Genomic DNA, 23,860 nt, shown 5'->3' with positions numbered 1-23,860 from the left:
TAAAACAATCTACACATTTAATGCAATCCCTATCAAAATACCAACAGCATTTTTCAGTGAGCTAGAATAAACAATCCTTAAATCTGTATGGAACCACAAAAGACCCCAAATAGCAAAAGCAACCTTGAAAACAAAAAGCAAAGCTGAAGGCATCAAAATTCCAGACGTCATGTTATATTACAAAGCTGTAGTGATCAAAATAGTATGATATTAGCATAAAAATAGACACATAGATGAATGGAACAGAATAGAAAACCCAGAAATGAACCCGCAAGTATATGATCAATTAATCTTTGACAAAGCAGGAAAGAATATCTAATGGGGAAAAGACAATCTCTTCAACAAATAGTGTTGGGAAAATAGGACAACATGCAAAAGAATGGAACTGGACCACTTTCTTATACCAAGTACAAAAATAAATTCAAAATGGATTAAAGATCTAAATGTAAGACCTAAATCATAAAAATCCTAGAAGAGAACATAGGCAGTAACTTCTTTGACATCAGCTGCAGCAAGTTTCTTTCTAGATATGTCTTCTGAGACATATCCTGAGGCAAGGGAACAAAAGCAAAAATAAACTATTGAGACTGTATCAAAATAAAAAGCTTCTGCACAGTGAGAGAAACAATCAACAAAACTAAAAGGTAAACTATGGAATGGGAAAGATATTTGTAAATGATATATCCGATAAAGGGTTAGTATCCAAAATATATAAAGAACTTATAAGACTCAATACTAAAAAAAAAAAACAAATGATCCCAGGATATCTGGGTGGCTCAGGTGGTTAAGCATCTACCTTCAGCTCAGGTCATGATCTAAGGGTCCTAGGATTGAACCCTGTGTCAGGCTCCCTGGCTTCTCCCTCTCCCTCTCCCCTTATCCTCCATTCATGCTCTCTCTTTTAAATAAATAAATAATAAATAATAAATAAATAAATAAATAAATAAAATCTTATAAAAAATAATCTGATTAAAAGTGGGTAGAAGACATAAATAGACATTTTTCCAAAGAAGACATAGAGATGAACAACAGATGCATGAAAAGATGTTCCACATCATTGATCATCAGGGAAATACACATTAAACCTATAATACAAAACTAAAATGAGCTATCACCTATACCTTTCAGAATGGCTAAAATCAGCAACACAAAATAGGTTTTGACAAGGATGTGGAGAAAGAGGAACCCTTTCATTGTTGGTAGGAATGCTAACTGGTGCAGCCACTCTGGAAAATAGAATGGAGGCTCTTCAAAAAGTTAAAAACAGAACTACCCTACAATCCAGCAATTGCACTAGTAGCCATTTGCCCAAAGAATACAAAAATAGTAATTCAAAGGGCTACATCCACCCTGTTTATAGTAGTATTATCCACAATAGCCAAAGTATAGAAAGAGCCTAACTGTCCATCAACTGATGAATGGATAAAGAAGATATGGTATATATATGTGCATACATACATGTATGTGTGTGTGTGTGTGTGTGTGTGTATATATACACACACAATGGAATATTTTTCAGCCATTAAGAAGAATGAAATCTTCTTCTTCACAGACAGAGCTACAGAAAATTGTGCCAAGGGAAGTAAGGCAGAGAAAGACAAGTATCATATGAGTTCAGTCATATGTAGAATTTAAGAAACAGAACAAATGAGCAAAGGAAAAAGAGAGAGAGAGAGGCAAACCAAGAAACAGACTCTGAAGTATAGAGAACACATTGATGGTTACCAGAAGGGAGGGGGATAGGGGATGGGTGAAATAGGTGATGGGGATTAAGGAGTGCACTTGTCCTGATGAGCACTGGGTATTGTATGAAAGTGATGAATCACTACACTGTATACCTGATACTAATACACTGTATGTAAACTAACTGGAATTTTTTTTAATATTCCATTTATTTATTCATGAGAGACACATAGAGAGAGAAAGAGAGAGAGAGAGAGAGAGAAGCAGAGACACAGGCAGAGGAAGAAGCAGGCTCCATGCAGAGAGCCCAATGTGGGACTCGATCCTGGGTCTCCAGGATCACATCCTGGCTGAAGGTGGCACTAAACCACTGAGCCATCCGGGCTGCCCTAACTGGAATTTAAATAAAAACTTAGGTAAGTCTGGCTAGCTCAGTTGGTAGAGCATGCGACTCTTGATCTCTGGATTGTGAGTTCGAGCCCCATGTGTGGCATGGAGTTTACTTAAAATTTTTTAAATGTTTAATAAGAAAATAAAAACTTTCAAAAGTAAATTTTTAAAAAGGATATAAAAATAAAAATTATTAAAATTAAATAAAATACTAGAAATACTAAAAATACTAAAAAAAATGCTAAAAATACTAAAAAAATATTAAAAAACTAATAAACCACTTCTAAGCCCTTAAATGTTACTTTTATTCTGCTATTCCTTTGTTAAAATGTACCGAGTCATACTCTGTCTACCTTTCAAGGCTTTTGTAATCTTCCATTTCCCTAGTTCAGCATTGTTTTAATAATTTCTAACAGACATCTTCTACTACAGGAATTTAGAATAGATGCCTTGTGGCCCCCATAAATAAACCATATTCATCTCGAATATATCCTTTCAGTGCTGCTGTTTTCACTATGGAATGCTTTCATCCTCCTGCTGATCTAAATGATCCTACTCCTTTAAGATTTTCCTCTCCCAGAAAAACATCCCCCCAAACTCTAGCTTTTAGTACCTTGCTACTCTTATTATAATTACACTTTATACTATAGAACACAGACTACATTATACTCTATAGTGTTACTGTGGTGCTCATAGGTTTTAGTATTTTTCTCAACTTGATGGTAAGTTTATTACAATTTATATTGTGGTAGAATCTGACACCCCAAAATATACCACTTTGGAATAAGAACTATTTTGAACTAAAAGCACTTGAAAAACAGCAGATACAAAAAGAGTGCTCTGACCTCTCCCTTCTTCCTGAAAGAAGGAGATAAAGCTCTCATGTGAAACATGTCCTCCTCATATCAGGAAGAAAGAAACATTCTTATCACCAGACATAGGGAATGGAGGCTAAAAGGAATCTGTGCAAACAGATCTCATTAAAATAATTCATCTTTCCTTTAGCCTTCTCATATATTTTAGTTATGTTTATACATTTCCTTCTTTGTTCAACATAAAAGCATTTAAGTTTCACCATTTCTTTGGGTCATCATCTCCTTTTGAGGGTTCTCATGTCACATAAAACTTATATTAAAACAACCCATTTACAGTTGCACCAAAAGGAATAAATCCCTAGGAATACATTTAACCAAGGAAGTTAAAGATCTACATTCTGAAAACTCTAGGACACTAATGAAAGAAATTGTAAAGATATAGACAAATTAAAAGATATACCATGTTCATGGATCAGAAGAACAAATATCATTAAAATGTCCATTCTACCCAAGGCAATCTACAGATTCAATGCAATTTCTATCAAGATACTAATAGCATTTTCCACAGAACTAGAATCAATAATCCTAACATTTGTGTGGAACCACAATAGACTCTGAATAGCCAAAGCAAATCTTGAGAAAGAAGAACAAAACTGGAGATATCACAATCCCAAATTTCAAGATTATACAGCTATAGTAATCAAAACAGTATGGCACTGGCACAAAAATAGACACATAGATCAATGGAACAGAATAGGGTCCAAAAATAAACACACCTATAATGGTCAGTTAATCTATGACAAAGAAGGCAAGAATATACAATGGGGAAAAGACAGTCTTTTTAATAAATGGTGTTGGGAAAATTGGATAGCTACATGTAAAAGAATGAAATTGGACCATATTCTTATACCATACACAAAAATAAACTCAAAGTGGATTGAAGACCTACATGTGAGATCATAAAGCTTCTAAAAGAAAAAACATAGGCAGTAATCTCTTGGATTAGCAACATGTTTATAAAAAGGTCTCCTCAGGCAAAGGAAACACTGAAATAAAAATGATTTTACACAGCAAAAGAAATCACCAAAAAACAGAAAGGTAACTTAGTGAATAGGAGAAGAGATTTGCCAATGATGTATCTGATAAGGGGGTAATATCCAAAATATAAAAAGAACTTATACTACTCAACACCAGAGAAAGGAAATAATCTGATTTAAAAATAGGCAAGAGCCCTGAATAGACATTTTTCCAAAGAAGACATACACATGGCCTACAGATACATGAAATGATGCTCAACATCACTAATCATCAGGGAAAAAAAAATCAAAACCACAATGAGATATAACCTCACACCAGTCAGAATGGCTACTATCAAAATGCCAAGAAATATGAATGTTGATGAGGATGTGGTGAAAAGGCAATATTCAATCACTGTTAGTAGGAATATAAATTGGTGCAGCCACTGTGGAAAACATTATGGAGTTTCCTCAGAGAAATTAAAAACAGAAATACCATATGATCTAGTAATTTCACTACTTGGTATCTACCCCCAAAACTGACACAACTCCAAAAAGATTTATGCACCTCCCTGTTTACAGCAGCAGTCTTTAAAATGGCCAAGATATGGAAGCAACCAATGTGCATTGATAGATGAATGGGTAAAGAAGATGTAAGAAGATGTGAGTTGTGTGTGTGTGTCTGTGTCTGTGTTTGTATACATACACATATATGTATATGTATATATGGAATAGAATATTACTCAGCCATAACAAAGAATGAGACCTTGCATTTGTAACAACATAGGTGGATCTAGAGGATATCATGCTAAGTGAAAGAAATCAGACAGAGGAAGACAAGTATCGTATGATTTTACTTATATGTGGAATCTAAAAACAAAATAAAGGAACAAACAGACTCTTAAATATAGAGAACTGGTGGTTGTCAGTTGGGAGGTGGGAAGGGAGATGATGGGTAAAATAGATGAAAGGGATTAAGAAATACAAACTTTCAGTTATAAAATAAATAAATCACAGAAATGAAAAGTAGAGCACAGGGAATATAGTCAGCAATAGAGAAGTAACATTGTATTCTGACAGATGGTAACTACACTTATTGTAGTGAGCACTAAGTAATATATGGACTTGTTCAATCAATATATTGGACATCTAAAAATAATATATTGTATGTCAATTATACTTCAATAATAAAACAAATGTGTATACTTTCATCCTGTTAATCTGTTTTATGTAAATTTAATTATAAATCCCAGCAGAAAACCCTAAGAAGGAGAGATAAAACTCCCCTACAATGTCTTTTAAGTTTTACCTGTAGCATCTTAGGGATTAGCAGGAGCTTGTTAAGAAAATGAGTCCTAGGATATTGTTTTAGTCTCTTTGGTAATCCAAGAATACTTTTACAATAATAATTGTATCCTCCAAGAACAAAGACAAAGTGACATTTTAAGATCAGGAACTTCTTTGAAATGTCAAGACAATGAAATGTCAAAAGGTGGGGTGTCTGGGTGGCTCAGTTGGTTAAGCTTCTGTCTTTGGCTCAGGTCATGATCCATGATCCAAGAGCCCTATGTCAGGCTCCCTCCTCAGCAGGGAGTCTGCTTCTCCCTCTCCCTTTGCCCCTTCCCCTGCACATACGCTCTCTCCTTCCCACTCTCTCTCTCTTTCTAATAAATACATAAGAAAAAAATAAAAAGAAATGTCTAAAGGTTTCGGAAGTCACATATTAGACCTGGACCTTGGAAGAGTAACTAAAATGTAAAAATATAATTCATTGATATTGAATAAAAAAGGAAGAAAAACTAAGAACACATAGCTTGGAAAGGCAGAAAAGCTCTGATGGCATTAATGACATTACTGAACTGCATACAGTTGAGCAATATAACCATCCGGTGTTACAAGCTGTAGCAGACACATTTGGTTTCTTGGTTATTGTTATCCATACCCCCATGAGCCATTCTTACTCAAAGCTAAGGCAAGAACCTGTATGCTGACAATGGAGTAGACCTAGCCTGGTAGCTTAGAATCCCTGGTTGCTGCACCAGAGCTTCCCAAGGTTGACACGTGTGGGAGAGTGACCGGCATTACCATTCCAAAGCATTTGCCATCAGCTGGGCTAAAGAACAAGGAATGGAAAGCAAAAACTCTGGAACATGAGAGCACATTATCAGGATATTAGACAGTTATGAGCCACTGGGAAATTAAGCATTCAGAAATAGCAAGGTCAGGAGTATCATTCCCCAGCTGAGGAAGCCCCTGAAAATATGTCTTTACCAACATGTAAGCATGACAGCTGTTAACATACTGTAATCCCCATGAAGATTAATAATAGCAAATTTTCATATAAGGTATCATTAATACAGGCTTTCATTTAATTATTTTAAAATTTTTAATGAGAAACTTACCTTGTAGAATTTGACTTCTGCTTCTAAATGATGAATGTATTGAGACTGGTCATTGATGATAGGAACAAGATTGTATACGGTAGGCATATTGGCTTCCTCACATTCTGATGACTTCTAAGGCAAAAAACAAAAACAAATTAAGCATGTTGGGATTTAGAAAAGAATCAGGTAATATCACCTCCATATTCAACTTAGTACTGATGTTATATAAATATAGACACACTGTGGCCAATAGTATTTCTTTGTCTGACAGTCCCCCTGGACCAGGAGCCCAGCAAACAGACCTCAGAAAAAGTGATAATCCTACACTTTGGCAGCATTCCTGCATTGATTTTATTTTTTTTAATATTTTATTTATTTATTCATGAGAGACACAGAGAGAGAGAGAGAGGCAGAGACACGGCAGAGGGACAAGCAGGCTCCCTGCAGGGAGCCCGATATGGGACTTGATCCTGGGTCTCCAGGATCATGCCCTGGGCCAAAGGCAGGTGCTAAACCGCTGAGCCACCCAGGGATCCCCCTGCATTGACTTTATGTACACCCGACTTTCTCCTAAAATGACTGTAACATGGTTTCTAGAATCATTTATCATTCCATGATATTTTTTTTAAAGAAAAGAGGAAACCAGGAAGGGAAAATGAGTGTCAACAGTTCAATGAATCTGGAGAAAGCTCAAGATGAGACACCCAATCATTGTTTCTCAGTCTGGTAGGAATTCCTTTTTTTCTTAAGATTTTATTTATTTATTCATGAGAGACACACACACACACACACAGAGAGAGAGAGAGAGAGAGAGAGAGAGAGAGTCAGAGACACAGGCAGAGGGAGAAGCAGGCTCCATGCAGGGAGCCCAACGTGGGACTCGATTCCGGGTCTCCAGGATCAGGCCCTGGGCTGAAGGCAGCACTAAACCGCTGAGCCACCGAGGCTGTCCCTGGTAGGAATTTCTAACAACAAAGTACCAGCAAAACTCTCCTGAATTATTCTGCCATAAGAGCTGGTACTGGATATCCACATTTCAAAAATTTAAGTAATACTATGTGGATATATTTTCCATCTCAACAGTACCTCAATTACTGTCAATAGAGCCCACATATCTCTTGTATGTCATACTGGCTACGAAAGCACATCTAAGGGGACACCTGGGTGGCTGAGTCAGTTAAGCATCTGACTCTCGGTCTCAGCTTAGGTCTTGATCTCAGGGTTGTGACATTGAGCTCTGTATCAACAGAGCATTAGGCTCTGTACCGAGTACAGAGTCTACTTCAGATTCTTTCCCCCACCCCTCTCTGCCCCACTCTGTTGCTCCCCTTCCCCTGTCACACTCACACACACACTCTCTCTTTCTCAAATAAATAAAATCTTTTTTAAAAAGATGAAAGAAAGTGCATTTAAAGTGCTTCTAAACCTTCAAATGCCCGTTATTATCCTTACAGCTTGTTATCACACCACGTGAACTATATACATTCAGAGTCTAAGTTGGATCCTTCCAATAGCTCCATATAAACAGACCTGTGTATCTGTAAAGTGTATACTGCATATACTGAACAGATGATGCTCCTGGTGAGGCTCCTCCTGCTACCCTAAATTCAACCAGCCTGTAATATCACTGCCCTGTTATATCTTTAAAATGCTAAAGAGCACGTCTGAGCATTCAACAGATTCAGCAACCTCATCTACTCCATTGAAAGTACTCCACCCACTGTGTGCTTAAGAGCACTCTAGAAGCCAGGTGACAACAGAAATACATTCACTGAATGGTGAAGTATATTAAAATTATAATTGATAGCCATAAATATTGAATAGGGGCCTGTAGTACTTTTCTCTAAAGTGGGAATTAAGCATGAAGGTTTGTGTCAGGCTGAAGTATTAATATGGGATCAGGGCTATGACATTTCAGTTGTGAATTAAGGAAAGTGATGTGTCTCCACAGTTTCTAGAATGTAGCTTGGCTATCCAACTGTCATGCACACTGAAAATGTAAGTTAGTTATTGCTACTATGACATGTTAGATTTGTGTCAAGCTTCGTAAGTTTCTAAGAATTTGAAGTATATACTCTTATTATTACAGAAATGCTATGAGGTATAATATCCTTCTAGAAAGTACATAATAAGCCCTAGACAGACCTAGACTGTTATTTTGACCATTTAAACCTGGCCAAATCCTTCCCTCATACCTATCCCTCCCTCACATCTATCTTAGGCTTTAGCGTATCACATTGCTTCAATCAGGAATAATTCACTCTGTCAAAGCAATAGTAATAAAAAACAATTTCAGAAAAAAACAGAATACAGCTCCTCATTTCATACAATTTTATAACCATGTATTTTAAGATGCAGAACAAGATTACATACTTTGGCTTTCACATTCAAAACAAACAAGAACAGCTAGAAATACAATTAAGTAAATTCTAAAAATGATAGGATATCAATATGTATAGGATATAGATAGGATACCAAAAAGAAATGGCTCTTCTTTTCCATATATTGTTCCTTTTTTATATATATTTGCCAACAATTGCAAAGTAATTTCTCCAATCTGTTTCCTCATTTATATTTTTTAAGTAAATGATAAATTTAAAACTCAGGATTCCCTTTGCCATGGAAGTCCCTCTTCTTCAGCCAAAATAATAATAATCAGAGGGGAGATCATTTCTTTTGATGCTTTATGCTATTAGAATGTCCTTCTCAGAATTTGTTGAGAACATGTACTACTAAAGCAACTTTGGAGAGTTAAAACATAGAGGGGCACCTGGGTGGCTCAATTGGGTAAGCATCTGACTCTGGATTTCAGCTCAGGTCATGATCTCACGGTTGTGAGATTGAGCCCCATGTCGGGCTCTGTGCTGAGTGGGGAGGCTGCTTAAGATTCTCTCTCCTTCTCCCTTTGCCCCTCCCACTGTTCATGCTCTCTATAAACAAACAAACAAACAAACAAACAGATTCTTTTAAATAAAAAAACATAGAAAGACAATGCTCTTGTCAGGTTGCAAATGCTGATACGTACCAGAGCAGACACATCGTGTTTTCTTGATGGAGACACTTCACTTTCCTTACTTTTTTGTTGGTGCAACAAAGCTTTGAGTTGATTGACTGCAGAGCAAACACAAGGGATTTCGTTAGCCTTACTGCAGATCCATGGCTTCTCATCACCTATCCATGCTTCTAACCACCTAACAAATATATTTTAAACATGTTGTAGGCATCAACAACTGTCCAATGGACTGAGGATCCAAAGGCAAACATGAGAAAATCTCTACCACTTAAAAGCTAAGAATCCACCAAACAGGAGAGATCCACTGACAGATATAAGAAGTTCACATGTAGATATGCAGGTGTATATGGTGCTGTCAGAAAAGGAAGCACCTAATCATGCCTGTTTTTACGGAGGAGTTAACATTGTAAGGAGAAACAGAAGATTACCAAGCAGAAAAGAGTAAGAAAAATCCCAGTCAGGAGGGATGGATGGCATGTGCAGAAGCATAAAAGCAGGGCCAATAGGTTGATGTGACTAGAACATGGTTTACCAGATGGACAGTTGGGAGGAGGATAGGAATACAAGGCTGGAGAGGTAGCTTGGAGCCATCTTGAAAAAATATTGCTAGGACATACAAAGGATTTTGGACTTCAGTGTAAGGCTTCATGAGTCAAAGAGAAAATATTAAGCAAGGGAATTGTATCAGCTGATTTGTGTGTTAGGAAGAAAATCCTACCTGCTGAGCAGAGGATGGCTTGGAGTCTTTACTGTTCAGAGTTCAATATATTCAATGTGTGTCATTCAGACTAGGGCTGACCTCCACTCACACTCACCAGCATGGCTGTGCTGCAGTTCATACCAGGCAGTGCCAGGATCCTCATCTCCCACACTGGTACTAAATGCGGGATCCAGTGCATCTTCTCCCACAGTGACATCACCTTCTTTCAGGATATACTTCAGTTGGTGAATGCTTCTATTCTGACGTTCTGCAACCATAATGTGATGAAAATCAGGGCCTGTGAAGTCTGCACATCCACATAAACACTTATTCCAACAGGCAGTTTCTAAAGGAAAAGCAATTTTTTCTCATACTTTATGGGAAAAAAGCAGAATTTTGGTTCTAGCTCACTGAGGACTGTGCTAGAGGAAGAGAGAGATAGAGTTCATGGGTCAGAGGTGAGACCTGATGATCTCTAAGGTCCCCAACGTGCCAGAGGTAGATATTCACAATAAATAGCTCTACTGCCAAGGAGGACAGAATATCCTCCCCACCTCACCCTCTCAACACTAACCTCACCCTCAGAAGGTGATCCCCTTCCCCTCCTTGCGACACAGAACCAGCAGGAGGGATTCCACTACACCAAGTTCCCACCCAGGGAAGCCTACTTGCCCCTGTGAACCAGATATCTCTCCCCACTGAGAGACTGCCAACTGCCGGGCTAGTTCTGATTAAGGCTGGAAGAGCCAAATGAAGTGCTTACAAAGCTAGCCTCTGTAATGTAGTCCTTCCTGTGTCCTGTGGGCTCACTACATACTTTTAGAAATTCTTAGCACCCGTAGGATTGAAGCTTCAACTTACTAGCACATACTTAACACTGCAGCCTAAAATGAAGTATCTTAAGGTTTATTATACTATAGTAGTTCATTTCTATAAATAGCCTCCCCCCCCAAAAAAAAAACCCAGCTTCTCCCCTTGTCCCCTCTCAAGTTGAAACTAAGTCAGTAACTTGCACTCACTGACAGAATGCAGAAGTTACAGTATGCCAGACCAGGCTTCGTTTGTTTTTTTAGACTGTTTTATTTAATTTTAAAGAGACAGAGAGCACGTGCAAACTCATAAGCACCCGCTGTGCACACATGAAGGGGGAAAGGAAGTGGGGTAGCAGGGGAGGGAGAGGGACAAGCAGATGTCCTGCTGGTTGTGGAGCCCACTCAGGGATTAATCCCATGACCCTGAGATTGTGACCTGAGCTGAAACCAAGAGTAGGGAGCTTAACTGACTGAGCTACTCAGGAGCCCCCAGGCTTCATTTTTTAAAAGCTTCTGCTTCCTCCCTCCTGGAATGCTTGTTTTTATGATCCTTAAGCCACTAAGTAGGAAGCCTGCCTACCCTGCTGGAGAGATTGTGGAGGGCCATGTGGAAACAAGAGGCCCTGGGACTTCATGGGAAAGGAGAGAAGCCCAGCCCTGCTGACAGCCCAGTGGAGTTTTGAGAGGACTTGCCAGAGGCCATCTCACTGCAATGGCATGAAAGAAACCCGAAGAACTGCCCAGCTGAGTCCAGTCAACCCAAATGCCGTTAGTTGTTGCTGTCAGCCATCAGGCTTTACGGTGGTTTGTTATGCAGCAACAGGGAACTGAAATAATTATTCAGTGAAATATCCAAAAACGTTTTCAGTAAAGGATCCAAATCTTAAATTAAAAACAGAACTAAACCAATGATACTAGTGATGGTACTACTAAGATTTCTACCTTACTTTACGGATATTTTTTACATGTCTAACAACTGGAGAATCAGGCAATTAACTGGTAATTTCATTAATTAAGGTCCACTTATTTTTTCCATTTAAACTTCTTGTTTCTGCTAGTCTCTCTCTCTTTTTTTTTTTTTTTCTGCTAGTCTCTTATGATTAAATTCACTGGTTCCAATCTAGAAAACATTATAACAAAAAGTTTTCCTTGTACGTTAGATTTGGGACCCAGATTTCAGTAACCCTGTTCGAATTTTGACTATCTATATTTGAAACTTATTTTTTAGCCCACTGATTAATTTACCAAACATACCCATATATCTAACATGGAAATTTATGTTAGAAAAGAATGAATTTCCATTCAAATTCATCTACATCTATTATCTATTTCCTTGAAGATTTTGTTTATTTATTTGAGAGAGAAAGAGCATGTGTGCACACTACGTGGTTGGGGGAAAGGGTGCAGGGGGAGAGAGAGAAGCAGATTCTCCTGATAAGCAGGGAGCCTGACAAGGGCCTCAATCCCAGGACCCCAAGATCATGACTTGAGCCAAAGACAGATACTGAACTGACTAAGCCATCCAGGCATCCTATTATCTATTTCAAATGGACTCCACAGAAACAATCCTTAAGATCCTCAAAGGGAGATGGTACTTTCCCTAAGAAGGAACAACTCATAACAACGATGACCAATGTCATTCTTGCTCTTCTTTGACAACTCAGGTCTATTCCTTCTTATGTCCTCAGGAGAAAAGCTCCTCATCTTTGCTACCTATTTGGGAACCGTAAGAAAGCTACAAAACAACCATCTTTTTTCATTACCACTCATGGATGAAAATATATTTACAAATATACATCAAGGTCTACAGGACCTTGAGAAATAGATTTTACTTTCTCCAAGCTCATTACTTTCAAATCTTTTTTTTTAAGATTTTTATTTATTTATTCATAGAAACACAGAGAGAGAAAGAGGCAGAGACACAGGCAGAGGGAGAAGCAGGCTGCATGCAGGGAGCCCGACATGGGACTCGATTCCAGGTCTCCAGGATCACAACCCCAGCTGAAGGCGGCACTAAACTGCTGTGTCAAACTGCTGCATCACCGAGGCTGCCCCAAGCTCATTAATTTCAAAGTTTAGAACAGAAAAAGTATAACTCGGGATCCCTGGGTGGCGCAGTGGTTTGGCGCCTGCCTTTGGCCCAGGGCGCTGATCCTGGAGACCCGGGATCGAATCCCACGTCGGGCTCCCGGTTCATGGAGCCTGCTTCTCCCTCTGCCTGTGTCTCTGCCTCTCTCTCTCTCTCTCTCTGTGACTATCATAAATAAATAAAAATTTAAAAAAAAAGTGTAACTCAGTAAAAAAATAAAAAAAAATACTCCATGCTACAAAATATCTAACATAGGTTCTTCACTTACAGCAGTTCATTTTATTTCTTGATTAAAGAAAACAGGTCTTTCAGGTCAGGGTTCAACAATGAAATTTTATTACTAACTACACAAGAGATCCACTAAATTTATTGCTATATTTTTCTCCACACACTAATCCTATTTCCACACAGACCTTTCTCTGACAGGCATTTGATACTGAATACTAACCCCTTACTCATCATGAGTTTTGTTTTTGGGGGTGTTTTTTTTTTTTTTTTCTTTTTTTACTCATCATGAGTTTAAGAAAGACCCAGATAAGACACATTCCTGGTTTTAACAAAATAAAAAGGAGCAGTAGTTTTCCAATAACTTAATATTTTCTAAAGAGATTTGTTAATGGAAAAGGAAAATCAAAGTGTTACATGATTAGCAATTTAGTTCACAGAGCTTTAGATTTACACACATAAATGTATGAATAAAGCACTTATCTTTATTGCGTCCATTAGGAAATAGAGGGTTTGACTAACGTTAAAAGTGTGCTCAATAGAGCTATGAAATGATTTCACTTCTAAGCAAAGGATAATCATTTATTTATACCTAATCTGACTAAAAGCTAATACGCTATATTAGGAAAAAGGGAGGAAATCTGGAAAAATGTTGCAGTTGAAAACGTCTATAGAGTACTTTTATCAGATTACAATGATGGCAGAGTTTCATGAGCCCATTTAACACCTTTTCCAATATTCTTCTTTACTCCTTTAGAATTTATGATATTCAAAGACTACGTACATGTTAAAATTACACTATGAAAACAGTTATTATGTGAAATAGTGAGCTACTGAAACAACCATCCCCAGGAAAAGTGATATCTAAGACATGAGGTTTTTTTTTTTTTTTGTGTGTGTGTGTGTGTGTGTGTGATCCCTGACTTCAGTTACCAGGATCAGAGAGGAAGGGAAGGAATTTGCAAGAACTGTGTTCTAAAACTAAAACTAAGGAGGTCAAGTGATATTTTTAAGTCATTTCAATAGCACATTTCAAAACACACTAAATGCTCTTCAAGTATATACATAGCAACATAATTATACACTGTAACAAACAGTTAATCCTGAGGAATAATGCTTAGATGATTCAAAACAGAGGAAACTCTATTGCTCTTCAGCTGGAACCACTGCAACTGAAGGCCCCGTAGTCCTTTTATTTTATTTATTTTTTAAGATTTTATTTATTTATTCATGAGACACACACACAGAGGCAGAGACAGAAGCAGGCTCCGTGCAGGGAGTCTGATGTGGGACTCGATCCCGGGTCTCCAGGATCATGCCCTGGGCTGAAGGCAGGAGCTAAACTGCTGAGCCACCCAGGGATCCCCCTTGTAGTCCTTTTAAAGAACACTACTCCCCACATGCAGTTATCTGCTACAAACTAGATTACACAGGAGGTTCTAGTTATCATTTCCTATCCCACTGCAACTGGGTACAGCTTTATCTGTCCGTAACCAAGAGACGGAAAGAATACTCATTTCCCCTTCTCTCCAGAGAGGACAGTAAAAGTATTTCACAATGTATCCTGATTTCTTCTCCCAACATCAACCATGGCCTGGAAATAAACTTAATTATCAATATAATACAATACAAACACAAATAGGTCCTCTGAGTCCTGCAGCATCACAAGAACATAAAGGTAAGTAAATCATATTTCTGGTTGTCTGCTATCCAAACATCAATCAGTACAATAAGCACCAAAATCGTTGGCCAATTTCATTCTCTCTTAATCATTTTTGTAGTCCAGTTCCCCCCATTCTTTCTCCCAGCTTACCATCAGGCCTCGCTTAACCAAGGTGTTTTTGAACAGAAGATAAATATGTCCCAGTCTAGGAAGGATCATCACTTATATACACACGTGAATTATTCATGCCTACGTTCTCCATCTGCACATGGAGATGCGAATGAGAATTACCCTGGCGACAGGGTGAGGGAACCACACCCCAGGCAGCACCCAGCTATCTCTGAGAAACCAGGCCATGAACCATACCTCCCCGAGGCTGAGACACAAAATGCACTGCAGTTCTCAAACCAAGCTGGGGCCAGGGCAGACAAGCAGAAAAATGAAACCACAGCGAGATAAGAGATACATGTATCTGTCCACACTTGACCGGGCCTCAGCTAGTTCGGAAGATTGCTGTTGCTGTCTATTAGAGGACTGCTAGGTAGGACAACCAAGATAAAAATGGCCTAATCCAAAACCAGACAAAGCCAGCCTTGGAAATGGCAATGACAACAGTGAAAGGGATTAAAAGTAACATGTAGAAACTAAGAAAATTTTAGAAGAAAATTCTATCATAAAAGAAAAGACACTAACAGCTGAAAAATGTGAAGTGGTTGGTGCCAGGAGTGGAAGATAATCTGAACAAGAACGTCAACATCTTAAGAAAGCAGTGGCTGGAAAAAAAGAAAGAGAAGAAAGAAAGAAAAGAAAAGAAAAGAAAAGAAAGAAAAGAAAAGAAAAGAAAAGAAAAGAAAAGAAAAGAAAAGAAAAGAAAAGAAAAGAAAGAAAAAAAGCAAGCAAGCAGTGGCTGGAAGATCATTAAGATATGTGGATGTTGACAAACCAAGGAGACTGACTATATATATATGTTATGAGGGATACATCAGGTGTATTTTTAGCACCAACTGAGAGGATTTATGCACCTGTCACTTTCCACTGATAAAGAAGTAATTCTAATCAGGGTGGTAGAACACAGGTAAAATCACCAGCCAAGTACAATCTGTATCCTTAATGGTAATTACTCTCAAGGATGATTCCTGTAGAACAAAGGCTATGAGCAAGGCCTTGCTACTTCTAGGTCACAGTTTTTCAACCTAGCACTATTGATACTTGCACCTGATAATTCTTTACTGTAAGGACCTGTGTTGTGTATGTTTAGCATCAAATCTCCTACCACCACCACCACCAGCTGTGATAACTGGAAATATATCTGTACATTACCAAATGTCCCCTTGGTGGAAAAATCACCCCTGGTTGAGAACCAGTGTTTTAGATCAATAAAACAGGATAGCTAGTGTTCAAGTTTTTGATGAGTTGGGTTTTTTTTTTTCTTCAAATTTTTATTTAACTTCTAGTTAGTTAACATACAGTGCAATATTGGTTTCAGGAACACAGTGCAGTGATTCATCACTTACATACAACACCCAGGGCTCATCATAACCTATCCCCATCCCCTATCTAGCCCATCTCCCCCAACCTACCTTCCCCCATCAACCCTCAGTTTGTTCTCTACCTTTAAGAGTCTCTTCCGCAATTAATTGCACTACTAGGTATTTATCCAAAGGATACAAAAATACAGATTTGAAGGGTTACATGCTCCCTGATGTTTATAGCAGCGTCATCAACAATGTTGAATTTTGAGGAGAGACCTCCCACATTACCATGTTGTAACTATAGCCATGTCTTAATGAAAAGTGGGCAGGACAGTGAGCTATTCAGTGGTGGTGGATGGTGCATAAGCCCCAACCATCACTGCCGTGATGGGTACTACTGACCCAGCTGTTCCTACTGTAATCAGGAACTGGAAATTCATATTTAGCTTCATGTTGTTTCAAGGCCTAACATGTGAAGTAAGTTACACTTCAAAGCCATCTTTCAGAGCCAGCTTAGGTGATCTTCCTATAAATAAATACTCTAGTGAGTCTTGATGAAGAACACCCCTGACCCCACCCACCCCTGTCCATCAAGATTGCTTTAGCCCAGTTCAGCTACTTTCTCTATCTTTTGACCCCGAGAGGAGTATCACTAAGTGAAAAGGTGGGAAACCTTAACCCACACTGGGTAAGTGATCAGAGCATACATTTGTAAACATCTCAAGAGAAAATGTAATTATTCTCAGTATCTCATTAGCTTGAGAACAATTTAATCTCTTTTTCTGCCCAAGAACATGTGAAAATGCTCTTAAAATTTCATAACAGTGAACCATTGTTTTGGCACTAAATTATTCCAGGGATGACTACTTACTTGTAAAATAAATTTTTACTGGCTTTTCTTTTCTGGCCGTTAAATTTGATCCTTTGCCTTCTTTACCTCATCAGTAGTGAGAAAGAAAAAATGAGGTTCTACTAGCTTTGTTATTCTGGTAAAAGAAATGGTTATAACAATCTAAAAACCATTTAGAGCAGATAAAACACACACATAAAAAGAATATATGTACTCTAAATTTTATCAGCAAAAAAATAAACTCAAATGTGTTTACAAATTTCATTTGCATTGCCAATCCTTATTTATTAATAGCTAAACCATTCCATTTCTTTAATTTTGAGAAAAGAGAGCGGGCTGTTTCAGTCCACACTGAAATACCAAAATAATTTTCTCATTTCATGACAAATGCTTCCAGGGGTTTTATTACATTGCAGTCTATCTTGTTCTCAATGAGGCTGAGAGTAAAACAAACAAGCAAACACTCACTGTGGAGAATGTGTGTGTGTGCGAGCATGTGTGTTTACACATTTATAGTGTACATGGCAAAACATTTGGAAAACACTCAAAAGCAAAAATAAAAAGGAGAAATACAAGTTTGATGTGTAAAACTGAGAAAAAGAAGAACTTTACTTCTTACAAGTTGCACATATGTTTTCTTAAGTTTATGAAAGGTCCAGATGATAGCTCTACTGGCTGATTCAGTGACCAAGGTGTTGGCAAGTAAGAAAACAGTCTGTAGGATCTGGGGAGATGTGTCAATCATATATAAGTAAAACATATCAACATTATTGTCAGTTTTCTCAAACTCGATCAATTTACAAAGGAAAGAATCACCCCCAAATTATATATTTTCTCCCATATTCAAGCTCTCAGCTTCTGTGAACCTACTTCCACTCCTTCCTCTCATTTTTAAAAGGTAGAAACATAACTTTTTTTTTTTTTAAAGAGAGAGAGAGAGAGGGACAGTGAGAGGGAGAATCAGACTCCCCCCCTGAGCAGTGAGCCCAATGCAGCACTTGATCCCAGCACTTGATCATGACCTGAGCCAGAGGCAGATGCTTAATCAACTGAGCCACCCAGGAGCCCCAGAAATGTAACTTTTATCATTCACATGGTCCAATCAGCGTTGGCAGAAGGGATATTAGAGATGCAGGGGTCTGAGAAAAATGCCTGCAGGGGGAATGAGGTTCTCAGATATGTTTTGCTAACCAAGTATGGGAGGAAGAGAGAAGAAAAAGAAATTTGAATGTTTTAGTTTTTTTAAGATTTGTTTATTTGAGAGAGAACGCGTGTGAGTGGGCCTATGGGCATGAGGAGAAGGAAGGAGGATCTCAAGCTGACTCCCCGCTAAGCATGGAGCCAACATGGGGTTCAATCTCACAACCCTGAGATCATGACCTGCATTGAAACCAAGAATCAGAAGCTTCACCGACTGAGCACCCAGGCGCCCCAGAAATTGGAATGTTTTTACAAAAAGCATAAACTGCCCAGTTTGGCCATAAGCCTTGTGTCCTCCGTAGACTCCACCACATGTTTTGTCAACTGCTTGGGTCCTAAAGGCAGTAATTCTGTCATCTCCTGCAAACTTTTCCTTTTACAGACGAGGGAACATGAATCTAAGAACAGTTTACTAACTCACTTAAGGTGACACCAATGGTTATCAGCAAAGCCACAGTAGGGTTTCAGGGACCGGGCTCCTAGTTCTACATCCTCCACTTGGACTCCACCAAACTCTTTTGGAAATTCAGTCTAGAGCCCAGAATACAAAAATGTTGAAAGAAAAAGAGGAACTAGCTTACAAAATGTGTCTAGAAAAGAATGATGTATTCTTGTCCCAATCTAAGCTTGTTCCAGATTTCTTTATGCCCACTTAGCCAAGGGTGGCTAGGAACTAGGTGAATAGGGGAGTCATGGACACAGTGTTGTTGATACAACTGTATCCACAACCAACACTACAGCAAGACACGGGACATGATTCTGGTATTAAGAATGGAACACTGAAAAAAAAAAAAAAAAAAAAAGAATGGAACACTGCTTTTCTAACAAGTTCTCTTCTTTCTATTATCACATCTCTATGTTCAGGGCACAGATGTTTAAAAAGCCCGGATTCCCTTCTACAATGGCTTTTCTGACCCTTTCTTGGCTATATACTAGCTTATACCTCATGGCCTCTGTACGATGATGTGTTGGATTTAAATGAGAGAAAGGTATTTGCTACACTCTCCAGTTCCCAAGATTGTTCTCAGTCATTCTGTGGGTCTTGAATGCTAGCTGCCTACATTCACCACAAAGAGAATGAACACCTAACCATACTGCCAGGAGACCTCCCAAGTCACTTCTACTTCTAGATGAAATTTCGTGATTCCCAGGGTACTTGGATACTTTCTCCACACTGGAAACTTTCAGATCATCTACTGGGAAGCAATAATATTACAGATCTGTGGGGCAATGAAGCCTTCTCTTTTTGTCAGAATACTTACTTTGAAGGACAGTCAGTAAATCTAATTTCTTGCAATGAGGGCACAAACAATCCAAAGCAAGAGAGACCCTTAGAGGGGATAGAGTGAATACATCTGGAAAGTGTGAGGAAGGAAAGGACGACAGGAGATTGTGGAGTCTGTCAATGGGCTCCCTCTTTCCATGGCTGTTCTAGGAGCATGGCTGTTCTAGGATCACAAGTCAAGAAGAGACAAGATTCCTACTCCAGTTTTAAAGGAAAGCAAGAGGCAGCCCGGGTGGCTCAGCGGTTTAGCTCCGCCTTCAGCTCAGGGCCTGATCTTAGAGACCCCAGATCGAGTCCCATGTCAGGCTCCCTGCATGGAGCCTGCTTCTGCCTCTGCCTGTGTCTCTGCCTCTCTCTCTCTCTCTCTCATGAATAAATAAATAAAATCTTAAAAAAAAAAAATAAAAGAAAGCAAGCAGGGTGCCTGGGTTGGTTAAGCTTCCAACTCTTGGTTACAGCCCAGGTTGTGATCTCAAGGTCATGATCTCAGGGTCATGAGACTGAGCCCCTTATCAGGCTCTGCACTCAGCACAGAGTCTGCTTGAAATTCCCTCCCTCTGCCCCGCCAACCTCTCAATTAAAGAAATCTTAAAAAAAAAAAAAAAAAAAAGCAGCTTTGATTCTGCCTTTCAAATCAGAGCTTCAAATTCTAAAATACTATATAACATTACCTAAAATTACATTTAAAGCCACCTGGGTGGCTCAGCGGTTTTAGTGTCTGCCTTCAGCCCAGGGTATGATCCTGGAGACCCGGGATCGAGTCCCACATCGGGCTCCCTGCATAGAACCTGCTTCTCCCTCTGCCTGTGTCTCTGCCTCTCTGCCTCTCTCTCTCTCTCTCTCTCTCTCTGTCTCTCATGAATAAATAAATAAAACCTTTTTTTAAAAATAAAATAAAGTAATGAGGAAAAGCTACAAAAATGGGGGACTAGCAAAGAAAATTGTGAAAGCATCTTGCATTTTTATACTGTACTTCCGGCTAAATATAAATGAAGGGATATTAATAATAATTACACGTACAGTTATTTAGGAACCAGAGGAGTAACACATGAGGAAAGACCAAGAATACTTATTAGCCTTTCTTTAAGCATGAACTAGGCAAAACATTTTGGGGACGTAATGGCAGATAGACAAAACCAAAACAAAAGAACTTCAAATTACGTTTTATCGGGATCCCTGGGTGGTGCAGCAGGTTTAGCGCCTGCCTTTGGCCCAAGGCGCGATCCTGGAGACCCAGGATCGAATCCCACGTCGGGCTCCCGGTGCATGGAGCCTGCTTCTCCCTCTGCCTGTGTCTCTGCCTCTCTCTCTCTCTCTGTGTGACTATCATAAATAAATAAAAATAAAAAAAAAATTACGTTTTATCTGATTGTATCGTAACACAATTCTCAAGTCATTAGGCGCAAACACTTAAAATAATGAAGTTCTACATGTAAAATAATGCCACCATACTTTGTTATTAAGAAACACAAATTTTTAACTCTAAAGGGAATTATCTTAATTAAAAGGGCTAATTTATACATGTGAAGGAAAGAACTTCTGATTGTGCTTTCATTCAGGATTAGCTGTTTCCTTCCATAAGCTGTTATATAAACTAAATAAACATAAAAGTTAGAATGCTACTAAATAAATAATAAGTCCTGAAAACCCATAAAAAATTTCAGGTTCCATTTCCTTATTCATTGTTAAAACCATCAATAAAAAAAAAACAACAACTTTTTTTTCTCTGCTTCATGTTTGCTTTTGATTATAAATGTTTTTACAATCCTATATTATGCTAAACTTAAAATTTATTTTAAAATGTATCATCTTTTAACGAAAACTCTCCACTCTATGTAATTATTGAAAGCAGCATTTTCTTGAAATTAACCACTTTATTGTAGTAAAAAGCCCAATATTAAGCCTCACTGCTTACATAAAGGTTCAAAATAAGGTAAAAGAGGAGAAGCATTAGCAAAAACTTATGACAGAAAACAAATTTTTACCAGCCTTGAAAATCACTCATTATCATTGTGCACAGCATTTATCTTGCTTTCAAACGAAAAGTTAGAAATGGTTATTTCTGTATCTAACAGCTCTTGAAGTATCAGTAGGCTGATGAAAGTATTCATCAAGACCAATTATTTTACTCTTGCAGTTTGAGTATTGAGAATGTTGACAGTTTAGAACACTGTTGACAGATGGAAACAATACAGAATAATGCTTACAAAATCTAGAGTCTCTAAAAGATAAACTTTCTAATCTCCTTGAAAAATCTTTAAGTACCAATTATAAATAGCAGCTGACATTGGAGTGCTTATGTGCCAAGCACTGATCTTTACCCTCATTCTCTATCATAGTAATCTGTAATTATTTTATCATCTTTCTCCTCCTAACTAATCCAGAGGCTCCATGGGGACAGGGACTCTACTTCATTGCATCCCCCAACACCTCGCATGCCTTACACATAGTAGGCACCACATGTTTAAATGATTCATTGTTCCAAACACTTTAAATAATTGTTTAAAAATGGTTGGTCAATGATCTAGAGGGCTAAGAAAATGCAAAAGAATAGAGTGTATTTTATTTAGTACAATATTCTTCAGTGAAATTTTTACATGTATACGTCCCATATAAAATGTATTTCTTACCAATGGGTAACAGCAAAAAAAAAAAAAAAAAAAAAAGGTTGGAAAGCTTTACATGGATTATTTCATTTGCTCCTCATAATAACCCTGTAGCTGACATAACTTCCTATTTAAAAATAACAAGACTGAGGTTTCCAGATGGCATATATGATGTCCAAGATGACAGATCTATAAGTACGACCATCACTTCTATAAAGTCTCACTCATAAGGAGCCATATTAAGAAAATGTGAATTAACTAAATAAGGTTTCGGTAATAATAATTGCGACATGATTAATAAAGAAAAAATTTTTTTTTTTAATTTTTTAAAAAGAAAAAAAAAATAGGCTTTTAAGGCTGTCAGCCCTGAATACCCGGCTGTGCCACCAACCAGCTGTGCGGACTCTGGCCTAACTTAACATCTTTGCACCTTGATTTCCCCACGTGTCAAAGAGGGATATTCATAACGTTGCTGTAAGTTTTAGCTTATCTTGATGTATGTAAATAGCTCAGACCGCTAAGTTGAAGCTGCTGTGATTAAAATAATTAGTATTTTCTTTCTCCTGGTCCGCTAGGTCACATTCAGCCCACTACACCACAATCCGAATGTGTAAAAAGCGTGAGTCAGGAGTTTACTGGCCAGGAAGTGGGCAGGAGTGGGGGAGAGCCACCCACGAGTTTCTGCGGGCCTCGGGTGACAAAGATGCTTCAGTCGAGCTCGCTCGGGGAGGCGGTTCAGGTAGGTCACTATGGGAATCAAGGGAAACAACACTGCTTAACCGTAAAGACAAACACAAACTACTTCATCTTTCCTCAAGGTTCACAGCACCATCCATCTTCTTCCTCTGTGTCCTGGCGGGGGCTGAAGCGGGGTGTGAGGAAACGCACCTGGGCAGCCCCCGCCCACGCAGAGGTTCGGCGCAACTCACCCCGGAGACTCCGTTGATACTTCCCCAGAATCTCCTCCAGGGTAGAGTTCTCCGGGGACTTCGCCATGCACAGACTCGGGGCCCAGGGATGGGAGTTACGTAGGGAAGTGTCCAGTGTCGCCCCTCGGGGAGCAAGAGGCCTTGGCGCCGGAGCAGCACCCGCCTGCTTCCGGCCGCTGCTGTCACTGGGGGAGCAGGGAACCCCGGACCGAGCTCGCAGGGGGCGCTTCCCACCCAGTGGCCCTCTTGGTGGACGTCGGGAATTGTAGTTCGCAGACTGCTGGCCTGCAGTCACGAGGCTCCTAAACTACCCCTCCGACTGTACTACAATTCCCGGAGGACATCGCGCTAAAAGCTTTGGCGGTTTGGCGGCCAGATCCGGTTGCCAAGAGACTGCTCGGAGGCTCCGCCCTCTTTCTCTAGCCCAGGCTGGCTGAGTCCTGCCTTTATCCCGCCCTGCGGTTTGGACCACCCAACTGACGGAGGCCTTGACTCTTTTCCAAGTTTGCTAGTTTTCGGTTGGTCCTTGGGTCTTCTCAAGAACACAAATAACAAGCTCTCCACCCGCCAGCCGCGACATTTGCCAAAACGGCCAAATACATCCTCAAGAAGGTTGAAATCTACCGAACAGCCTAACTGTGAAGGCGTCCTACACTACAAATCCTAGCATGCCCAGCAACCCAACGTCCGCTTGCATTTGGCGCGCTGCCCTCTGGGAAGCGTAGTCC

The 23,860-nt window shown here is 39.1% G+C and overlaps 1 protein-coding gene across 15 annotated transcripts in view; it reads right to left on the bottom strand.

The window, feature by feature from the left end:
* The window catches only part of SDCCAG8 (SHH signaling and ciliogenesis regulator SDCCAG8), a 242,196-nt gene that overhangs the window by 217,820 nt on the left and 516 nt on the right, over positions 1–23,860 (bottom strand). For 10 of the 15 annotated variants that reach the window (XR_007411968.1, XR_007411969.1, XR_007411972.1 and 7 more), the window contains exons 1-5: positions 23,133–23,526; positions 20,759–20,920; positions 10,117–10,269; positions 9,314–9,399; positions 6,307–6,420 (exon numbers count right to left, since the gene is read on the bottom strand). Coding sequence is in view for 10 of the 15 variants with exons in the window: in XM_049112387.1 (XP_048968344.1) it covers positions 6,307–6,420; positions 9,314–9,399; positions 10,117–10,269; positions 20,759–20,920; positions 23,133–23,199 (582 nt within the window). In the remaining 5 variants the exon portion in view is untranslated. Of the gene's footprint in view, positions 1–6,306; positions 6,421–9,313; positions 9,400–10,116; positions 10,270–17,133; positions 17,251–20,758; positions 20,921–21,582; positions 21,759–23,132; positions 23,527–23,860 lie in introns of those variants that run through there. The other 5 variants (XM_049112388.1, XM_049112393.1, XM_049112394.1 and 2 more) reach the window with 5 other exon arrangements.

This window comes from Canis lupus, chromosome 7 (assembly GCF_003254725.2).
Source record: "Canis lupus dingo isolate Sandy chromosome 7, ASM325472v2, whole genome shotgun sequence".
Taxonomy (NCBI): domain Eukaryota; kingdom Metazoa; phylum Chordata; class Mammalia; order Carnivora; family Canidae; genus Canis; species Canis lupus.
Note: the sequence above shows the minus strand (reverse complement) of the source record. Positions and strands in the feature narration are given on the sequence as shown.